Genomic DNA, 10,744 nt, shown 5'->3' with positions numbered 1-10,744 from the left:
TACCACTGTGATCGCAGGGAAGTGAGCAAAGGCTTATGGCAAAAATGCAGCACAGCTCTCAGTACTCTGTGGTTCTTTGGCACCCTCTGCTGTCTGATCACGCGGATTTATTTTTATAAACAAAATAAATAATAATACAAAATACATATAATTTTTTTGTTAGAATATATATATATATATATATATATATATATATATATATATATATATATATATATATATATATATATACATACTTTGTATGGATAATACAGAAAAATACATTACAAATGATTATCAATATACAGGTGCATCTCAATAAATTAGAATGTCGTGGAAAAGTTCATTTATTTCAGTAATTCAACTAAAATTGTGAAACTCATGTATTAAATAAATTCAATGCAACCAACCGAGTGAACCGCAGCCTTATGAGGATAGACAAGCAAAATCGATTCAAGAATTTGGGTGAACTTCACAAGGAATGGACTGAGGCTGGGGTCAAGGCATCAAGAGCCACCACACACAGACGTGTCAAGGAATTTGGCTACAGTTGTCGTATTCCTCTTGTTAAGCCACTCCTGAACCACAGACAACGTCAGAGGCGTCTTACCTGGGCTAAGGAGAAGAAGAATTGGACTGCTGCCCAGTGGTCCAAAGTCCTCTTTTCAGATGAGAGCAAGTTTTGTATTTCATTTGGAAACCAAGGTCCTAGAGTCTGGAGGAAGGGTGGAGAAGCTCATAGCCCAAGTTGCTTGAAGTCCAGTGTTAAGTTTCCACAGTCTGTGATGATTTGGGGTGCAATGTCATCTGCTGGTGTTGGTCCATTGTGTTTTTTGAAAACCAAAATCACTGCACCCGTTTACCAAGAAATTTTGGAGCACTTCATGCTTCCTTCTGCTGACCAGCTTTTTAAAGATGCTGATTTCATTTTCCAGCAGGATTTGGCACCTGCCCACACTGCCAAAAGCACCAAAAGTTGGTTAAATGACCATGGTGTTGGTGTGCTTGACTGGCCAGCAAACTCACCAGACCTGAACCCCATAGAGAATCTATGGGGTATTGTCAAGAGGAAAATGAGAAACAAGAGACCAAAAAAATGCAGATGAGCTGAAGGCCACTGTCAAAGAAACCTGGGCTTCCATACCACCTCAGCAGTGCCACAAAATGATCACCTCCATGCCAAGCCAAATTGAGGCAGTAATTAAAGCAAAAGGAGCCCCTACCAAGTATTGAGTACATATACAGTAAATGAATATACTTTCCAGAAGGCCAACAATTCACTAAAAATGTTTTTTTTTATTGGTCTTATGATGTATTCTAATTTTTTGAGATAGTGAATTGGTGGGTTTTTGTTAAATGTGAGCCAAAATCATCATATTTAAAAGAACCAAAGACTTAAACTACTTCAGTCTGTGTGCACTGAATTTATTTAATACACGAGTTTCACAATTTGAGTTGAATTACTGAAATAAATGAACTTTTCCACGACATTCTAATTTATTGAGATGCACCTGTACATTTTAAGAATAGAGTGAAAAGTTTAACTGAAAATTGTACAAACAATTTATAATTTATTTTCTTGTTTTTTGGTATGTCCCTCTTTTGCTTTTATATGTCATTCTTGCATGCACTCAAACTGGCATTAACTCCACAAATTTGTGCAAAACCTGATGGTCTGTGTCATCCAGCATGATTTGAGAATTTTCCAAAGAGCACCTTGTGTGCGTCAGTGGAAGCAAGGAAATGTGACCATACAAAGGAGTAAACTTGACATAAATGTGTGTAATTTATGACAACTTTTCTTTGTTGTAATTTTTTTTTTAATCCAAACACTTTGTGTATTTGGCTTACTGTAAATGGAGAGGAAAAAACACAGACCTGTATGTCATGGTCTACAAATCTCTATCATCTATGCATGCATAACCAACAGCATGTATCCACACATTACACTCACACACACCTGGTGACTCACTATCACCAATCCACATAAGATATTGATGATATTGAATTGCACAAGATATTGAAAGCTGATACCCCTGGTCATAAAGCAACTTCCACCTTAAACCTTAGCACTCTTTATTCTGAGTCTAATTAGACATGTTTAAATTTGAACTATGCTGGAGGCAAGTATATTATTTGGGACAGCATTATGAGATGACATTTGTTCTCTGCAATGCATGTGTTTGTAAGTGAGGCAGGGCTGTAAAGGTAGTGATGGCATGTGTGTGACTGAGATCTGCCATTGTGTTGGTGACATTTAAAAGCCTAAGTTGACCTGGATAGAGTATTAAGTTACAAACACCAAAGCCCTGTCCTCAGCCCTGCATTTGGCAAAACTATCACAATGTGTTTTTAGTGCATGCTCATCAATCAGTATGCTGCCAACAGTACTGATCAAATGAATGTTTAGTGCTACTGATTTGACCACTGAGCAGAAAAAAAGACCTTGCAGGTCATTTTCAGGGGGAGGTAAAGATGTAAAACAGGCACTCCAAAGGAATAAACTAAAAACAATCTATCCAAACTTTGCACATACACTTTCATATTCTCTTCCTTGAGTAGAACCTAGATAAATATAAGTGGATTCAAAAGTCTAAACTCTGTAGGTCCATACAATGCAAGTGAATGGTGGGCAGAACTTTGAAGTTCCAAAAAGCACATAAAGGCAGCAGAAAATTAATCCATGTGACTCCAGTGGTTAAATCCATGTCTTTAGAAGCGATATGATAGGTGTGGGTGGGAAACAGATAATTATTTATATCCTTTTTTTACTATAAATCTCCACCTTTGACCAGCCCCAACCTGTAGATTATGATATGCACGAAAAATGTGAATCACCAAATAACAAAAGAAGAATGTGGAGGTGAAATGGGTGATTTAGAGTAAAAAAAGACTTAAATATTGATCTGTTTCTCAACCACACTTATTATCTAACTTCTGAAGATATGGATTTAACCACTGGAGTCGTATGGATTACTTTTATGCTGTATTTATACTGGTGGCCAAAAGTTTGGAATAATGTACAGATTATGCTGTTTCGGAAGGAAACTTTAACTCACCACAGTGAATCAGGACATTACTGATGTAAAAAAACAGCACCATCACTATATGAAAAAAGTAATTTTTGATCAAATCTAGACAGGCCCCATTTCCAGCAGCCATCACTCCAACACTTTATCCTTGAGTAATCATAATAAATTGCTAATTTAGTACTAGAAAATCACTTGCCATTATATCAAACACAGTTGAAAGCTATTTGGTTCGTTAAATGAAGCTTAACATTGTCTTTGTGTTTGTTATTGAGTTGCCACAGTATGCAATAGTCTTAAGGTCAATATTAGGCCAACAATGGTCAAAAAGAAACAGCTTTCTCTAGAAACTCATCACTCAATTATTGTTTTGAGGAATGAAGGCTTACAATGCTTGAAACTGACCAAAAAACTGAAGATTTAATACAAAGGTATACACTACAGTCTTCAAAGACAAAGGACAACTGGCTCTAACAAGGACAGAAAGAGATGCAAAAGGCAACTAAACAAGAGGATAAGTACACCAGAGTCTCTAGTTTGAGAAACAGATGCCTCACATGTCCTCAGCTGACAGCTTCATTGAATTCTACCCGCCCAACACCAGTTTCATGTACAACAGTAAAGAGAAGACTCAGGGGTGCAGGCCTTATGGGAAGAATTGCAAAGAAAAAGCCACTTTTGAAACAGAAAAAGTCGATTTCAGCTTGAGTGCATGTTGTCATTAAAGCAAAATGGGGACACACCAAATATTAAGAAATTCTGAAATTCTTTTTTTCTTTTTACTTCTAACTCTAATCATTTTAATTTGCAATGGGAAAAAATGGTTCAATTTAAAAAGCATGCAAAATAAAAGCATTTTCACTTACAGGCTTAAACTTTGGACCCCACTGTTCATGGTATGGTGGCTCTAGTTAGTTTATTCTGTTTGTTTTTTGTTTTTTTGTGGAAAATGCATCACCTTTATAGTTATAAGTTTTTTTTTTTTTATCTGTATTTTATTAGTACCCAGGACTCAGTTTTTAGCATTAGTATTAATTAGGTTAATCATTATCATTTTGTTCAAACTTGGCTGAACCAATCATATACAGTACATGCTTTGTCCAGATATAATGAGATGTGAGTGTCAGGAGGATGTACTATAGTGTCTTTCTTTCCCTCTTCTTTTTGTGGTTTGTTTTCATGGCCACATATCGTCATCCACTCATCAGTTTAAATAAACACCTGCATGCAAAACCTCTCACTAGCTCTAAATTAATCCTGAGTGTGAATTGCTGTGGGGTCAGATAGAATCCTATTGTACTGAGATGAGATATCTCTACCCAGTCCTTGAACTTTACAAATGGAGAAATGATATTTGAAGTTTCATAATGCATTGTCAACCCACATGGATTGATATTTAGCTTTTGTGTGTCTTTGACAGACCCACAAGGATGTGGCATCCAGTTTACGCCAGTTGCAGACTCGCAGTCTCATCCTACTAGTGGACCTGAGCCACAGCATGAGAACAGAAAGAAGTGTCACACAACTTCGTGATTTTTTTTTTAACTTGTATAACAATGTTTCTCAACCAGGGGGTCGGGACCTACTAGGTGGGCTCAGTACACTTCCAGGGGACCTCAAGATCTCTTAATATTTTCTAAAATAAGGTAGATTATTATAATTTGTATATAATTATTATTATTCAACTTACTGAAAATGCTAAAAATGTAATATTTCCCTTCAAAAGCTTGCTTTTTATGAAGAATATACAGTTCTAGACATTTCTGGAATCAAAAATGTATCATGATTGTTTTAATCTATTGACGCTAGTAGTTTCTTTCATTAGAAAACTTTGAAAACAAGCTTTGTCATCATTACAGTAGAAGTATCAAAGGAAATTTTAGATATATCTTAAAATATAAATATCTCATTGCCAACATGGGGGGCCTTCGAATATTTTCTCCGACAGTGAGGGGCATTGGAGTCAAAAAGGTTGAGAACCACTGTTGTATAACACTATCTGCCCCATGAAGAAAGGCTGTAGACAGGACATTGAAAGCAGACTTTTAGAGAGCAGACTGATGACAGATAAGCATTCTCATACTCAAGTGCAAACACGTGGCTCTGATAACCATCACATTGGACATACTGACTAAAGGCTTGCAAGGTGACATCACACAATCCAAACACAATCAAAGCCATGGCTATTCCTGGACAGCCTGTGAAAAGCACACATTTGGTCAACTGTTTGGCAGTCACACTTTAAAATCTGTGGATGGAGTGGCTGAGAATTGCCAGCATGTGTTATGCTTTACAGTAGTCCAACAGTATGGTGATACTGCTAACATTACAGTTCATGATTCCCCTACACACTGTCTATTAGAACACACTAGAATTCATTTAATCCATCAAGCAAGATTAATTCCTCAAGCAATGTAGAAAGGCATTTTTATTGTAAATTTAAACAGCTCTTAAAGGAATAATTTACCCAAAAAAGAAAATTCTCTCATTATTCACTTACCCTGATGCCATCCCAGATGTGTATAACTGCCTTTCTTCAGCAACACAAATAAAGATTTTTAGAAGACAGAGCTCTGTCAAGTCCTTATAATGCAAATACATAGGTGCCAGAACTTTGACGGTACACAAGTCACATTTAGGAAACATAAAATTAATCCACCGTCCAGGGCTCTGATGCTGTTTGAAATGGCCGAACTCTCACATGATGTTCGTTCTTCTGTTGTAAAGAAGACGTTTTAATTATCGATTTATTTTTTTACACAAACATATCGATTTGATTCAGAAGACATTCATTGATCGACTGGAGTTGCATGAATTACTTTTATGCTGCCTAAATGTGACTTTTGGACCATCAAAGTATTGGCACCCATGTACTTCCATTATAAGGAACTGACAGAGCTCCATCTTCTAAAAATCTTCATTTGTGTTCTGCTGAAGAAAGACAGTCATACACATATGGAATGGCATCAGGGTGAATAATGAGAGAATTTTCATTTTTGGGTGAGCTATTCCTTTAACATCCTACTAATGATATGGATTATTTGGATTGAAATATGGATTATGTTATTGTGTATTTCCATTGTGACCTCTCTGGTGCAGTTAACATCACAGCAATATTGTCACACTCAGATTACAATTTATTGGCTGGCCTGTCTGGGTATCCTTAGTAACCTATTTCCAAGTTGTAATGCTAAAAATGAAGGATGACAAAGTCAAAACACCACTGATTTCTAAACCATTGAGGAATAACATTCTCTTTTGTACTCAGTCTAGTTTTAAGTAAGATCCTTATGAAATATTATGCACAGACTGCAAATAATAATAATAATGTTACTTTGTTGAGCAAAAAGCTGATATATAAAAGATATATAAACAGAAACAGGTGTTTGTGGAATACTCAATTAATATATATATTAGAAGAGGATGAAATCACAAGAGTAAAACTACAGGATAAAGTGTGATTCAAATGAAGACATGGTATTTAAGAAGAAAGATTCTACACCCAAAGATGCTTTTATAAAACACCATTGAAATGTTTGCATAAACCAAATTAGGATACTAATCCCAAGAGATACAGAAAGATCAATATATTTTTATTGGTATTATGTTTTATGTGTTTTTTTTTTTTTCTGTTTAGTTATCATCATATTGGAGTAGCTGTGCCAAAATATAAACACCTATTTTTTTTCCTCTCATGATGTCTTTAACATTGGTTTGATTCTATTTTTATTGAAACAAAAATGAACACGAGTACATGTACGTATATAAAAGACAACAGAAAAAAAAAAATGTACACTCTGCCAATCAACAACATTCTTGTGCCCATCAATATTAAATACAGGTAATACTTTTAAGGACCTGCCTTGTTTTTGTTTTTTTATTCCCTAAACAGAAAACTAGAGTAATAAATTCTGGACTAAATGTACAATTGTTAATATCCATGGGCACAAGGAGCACCTTGAACAGAAGGCAAAGGGGACTGCATATGGTGCTAGAGGATTGGTCAGTTGTTCCTGTGGACCTTCTTGCTGATTGGTTTCAAACTGATGAATTCTTCCCCCTTTGCTCTGTGGTGATTTTAAAAACTTCGAATGTTTTTGTCCACAAGAACCGACACAACACCTCTGATGGGTATTAGGAATGTAGAAAGGATCCTCAGAACTGCAAAAGAGTTAAATTAAAAATGAAATTTTCCATTTATTTAAACATGGCTATAATAAAATAAGCATGACCCATCTCAATTGAGCAGAAAACATACGTTCTTGAGGAATTCCTCTGCGACAATTCGGGCCCGAGCATTGACTGACAGCTTCATCTCGCTGATCTCCTTATCGATCTCCTCCATGAAATGGATAACAAAGTCCACCAGCTTGTGTTTATACATCTGTTCTGTGTGAAAATTGGTGATGAGGAAGCTGATGTCATAGCCCTGAAAATCACAAAAGAGGAAATGAGGAAGCTATGCTCAGCTACGCATTTCAACCCTAAAAGGTGCTGAAGGATAACACGCATAAATTGTGCCTAGTACCAGATAGATATCACAGATATAAGTGTCCCTAAATATCACACCGTGCTCTGCTTTTTTCAAGCGTTTAGGTTTTCTGACATTTGGTCTTTGGAGAGTGTTTCTGAAAGAGGGTGTAAGGTTGAAGGTTTGGGGCAGTCTATTTTAATGGAAGTCAGCAAAACAGCTTAACAATCTAACAGCACCTTTATCGTTGATCATTTTTTGTGACATACAACCTATAGCAGGACAATTAAACTAGCAGCCTGCTGACCAAATCCGGCCTGTTTGAAATTTTCAGTGGCCCGGGTGAGGTTGTTAAATGTCTTAGGCTGTTCACACCAAATAGGTTTTGTCTGTTCACAGTGTTTTTCAATTGTTTTCCTATTTTAGACATTGCACCATGTCTCGTGCAGAAGTGTTGTGGGTTTTTTTATGCTTTCAGAGGGTGCGCTACAAATAATATTTATCATTTTTAAGGAACTGGAAGATTAAAGGAATAGTTCAACCAAAATGAAAATTCTCTCATCATTTACTCACCCTCATGCCATCCCAGATTTGTATGACTTTCTTTCTTCAACAGAACACAAAGTTTTTTTTAGAAAAAATATCTCAGCTCTGCAGGTCTATACAATGCAAGTGAATGATCAGACCTTTTGTAGCTCCAAAAATCACATAAAGGAAACATATAAGTAATTCATAAGACTCCAGTGGTTAAATCCACGTCTTCAGAAGCGATAGAATAGCTGTGGGTGAGAAACAAAACAATATTTAAGTCCTTTTTTTTTAACTAAAATCTCAACTTTCACTTTCAGTTTTACATCTGAAAGTCATATGTGGTGCCTGTTTAGTATCACTTTCACATGTGAAAGTTAAAGTGGAGATTTAGAGTAAAAAAGGACTTAAATATTGTTCTGTTTCTCACCCACACCTATTATATCGCTTCTGAAGATATTAATTTAACCACAGTAGTCGTATGGATTACGTCTATGTTTCGTTTATGTGATTTTTGGAGCTACAAAAGGTCTGATCACCATTCACTTGCATTGTACGGAGCTACAGAGCTGAGATGTTTTTCTAAAAATCTTTGTTTGTGTTCTGCTGAAGAAAGAAAGTCATACACATCTGGGATGGCATGAGTGTACGTAAATGATGAAAGAATTGTCATTTTTGGGTGAACTATTCCTTTAAAGAACTAAAATCATGGACGACATGGAGAAATAACTGAAACAAAAAAGTTCTATTCAGTAATCTGGTCAAGAAAACATTTGATTTGAAAAGTCAAGTTTAAATCATTGCATCTACAACAAACTTCACTGTTATGGTTCAATAAAATTTTCAGTCAGTATCAGTCTGTTTACCCTCTCTGTTATGGACCAATTTTGAAAGCACTTTTTAGTAGATTTTTTTTTTTTTTTTTTACATTTTTTTTGTCTCAAGTCATCTGTGTTATTATTATTTTTTTTTTCAGAATTTCCTCTGGAAAATATTTCTCATGAATAAATAAATAAAGCTATAAACACGGATGCTTTTTTTCATTTAGTGAATAAATTTTATAGGCCTATTGCACGATATCTAATGGAAGATTTCCGTTAACAAAATATTCTGGCTTGGCACGCTTGCCCCTAAGATTTTTTTTCCATCTGGCCCACTAGTCGATGAAGTTGAATAGTCCTGACCCTTAGTATGCAAAATGTAAATAACACTTTATACAACAGAGTTTTCTGCTCTTAGCTCCAACAACCTTATGCATAATTCCATATTGCTTCATACCTTCTTTGTTCTTTATAAATTTTTCTCACCTCAACAGGTTTCCTCCGCAGGATAAAGAAGTTCTCTGCTCGCATCATCATGAACCTCATAAATTTATGGCACAGGATCTTCTCAATCTCATCAGCCTAAACAAATCATTAGAAGATGATGCAACCTTTGAAAAAAGCATCACTGCATCAACCTTCTGCAGTGCATCTTTGATTTCTTACCTGTTTGACAGCAATGCTGACTCTCACAGAGTTTATGGAGCCCTCGATCAGAACCTTCTCCTTGTCATTGCGGCTTATGACCACTGGCTGCAACAGAAGCTCTTTGCTGCTCCTGTATGGAAACAGAGAATTGAAATTGCATGTCGCCCAAAAAACAAAACATACACAGAAGAAGGGTGTGGGGTTTATCTGCGATTTCCTCACCTGACCTCCACCTCTGGCTTATTGTGTCTCTCCACCACCTGAGAGGAGAAGTTCTCCAAACACAAGGCTGCTTGAAGAGTGGAGCGCACTGCGTTCAGGTAGGGTCGCAATGTCGCCGTCTAAATATTAAAGAAGCAAATATTTGATAGCAAACATGAAATAACATTCACTTCATAGCCACAACCACTATTCATTGCGTAAAATCAGTGCATGCACACAACATGATTAAGAGCAGTTTTGTTTTTGACAACTGGACTGGGCCTATTCATGATGTACATGACAATCGTACAGATACTTAAAAGTCAATCATGTTGGTGTGACTATCATCTGTGACTATGATTCAACGACAGTGCTTGAACATCACTTTATCCTAGTATTGTTACGTATTGACTTGTGAATGAATGGAACGAGTGGCAGTTATTAAATCGTTTAAGTAACTGAATCTATGCGATATCAGTTTCATTTAAACGTGTAAATGTCTTTTTATACAACTGTCTTTGCCTCCAAGTCAGTGACGTTAGCCAGCTAGCACAAATTAAGACATCACTCGATCAAACAAGGCAAAAAAAAAAAAAAAAAAAAAACACTGCTGCGCAATCTGCTATTTCATGCAAATGGAATATGGAAAGATTATTCATCCGGTTATTTAGTTTTGTATGCTATGATAAGAAATAACGGCTGCAACTTAAAATAAATGTAAATCTCTTACCATTTTATTTGAGGTCTGTGGAGGAAGACGGAAGTCCGCACACCACGCCTGTAGAGAAGAAAACACAAGCCTTCACTGCGCTCCCACACTGCCGTAATATACCTAGTAGAACCGCAAACTATATTGCCGTAATCTATTTATTGTTTTTGTTGAGATGAAATTGTATAATTTATTAAGATAAATATGATATAATTATTTTGTATATGTCATATGTTTTTTAAAGGAAAGTAAAAATTTGAAAACTGTAGATACAAAAATAACCACAAAGTTTTCCCCATCTATTCTGATGTTTACGGTTAAGCCCTGTAGCAAATTTACCTTGATTCGCTTTTTCTTC

At 36.0% G+C, this 10,744-nt stretch overlaps 1 protein-coding gene across 1 annotated transcript; it reads right to left on the bottom strand.

The window, feature by feature from the left end:
- Positions 1-5,418: 5,418 nt before the first annotated feature.
- Positions 5,419-10,518, bottom strand: LOC127428074 (actin-related protein 2/3 complex subunit 4-like). The gene is made up of 6 exons (XM_051676138.1): positions 10,408-10,518; positions 9,699-9,817; positions 9,495-9,606; positions 9,315-9,410; positions 7,267-7,437; positions 5,419-7,169 (listed from the first exon to the last, which is right to left on the bottom strand). Exons 1-6 carry the CDS (start codon positions 10,408-10,410, stop codon positions 7,164-7,166), a joined length of 507 nt encoding a protein of 168 aa, XP_051532098.1. The 5' UTR covers positions 10,411-10,518; the 3' UTR covers positions 5,419-7,163.
- Positions 10,519-10,744: the final 226 nt, after the last annotated feature.

The sequence above is a fragment of the Myxocyprinus asiaticus genome, chromosome 37 (assembly GCF_019703515.2).
Source record: "Myxocyprinus asiaticus isolate MX2 ecotype Aquarium Trade chromosome 37, UBuf_Myxa_2, whole genome shotgun sequence".
In the NCBI taxonomy this organism is placed as follows: domain Eukaryota; kingdom Metazoa; phylum Chordata; class Actinopteri; order Cypriniformes; family Catostomidae; genus Myxocyprinus; species Myxocyprinus asiaticus.
The sequence above is the reverse complement of the archived record's forward strand: the minus strand, read 5'-3'. Positions and strand labels throughout refer to the sequence as shown.

Coding starts and splice junctions, on each gene's coding strand:
- LOC127428074 (XM_051676138.1), bottom strand. Junction 9,607..9,698: donor AAGCCAGAGGTGGAGGTCAG/GTGAGGAAATCG, acceptor GTTTCCATACAG/GAGCAGCAAAGAGCTTCTGT. Junction 7,438..9,314: donor TGCGGAGGAAACCTGTTGAG/GTGAGAAAAATT, acceptor TGTGATTTTCAG/GGCTATGACATCAGCTTCCT.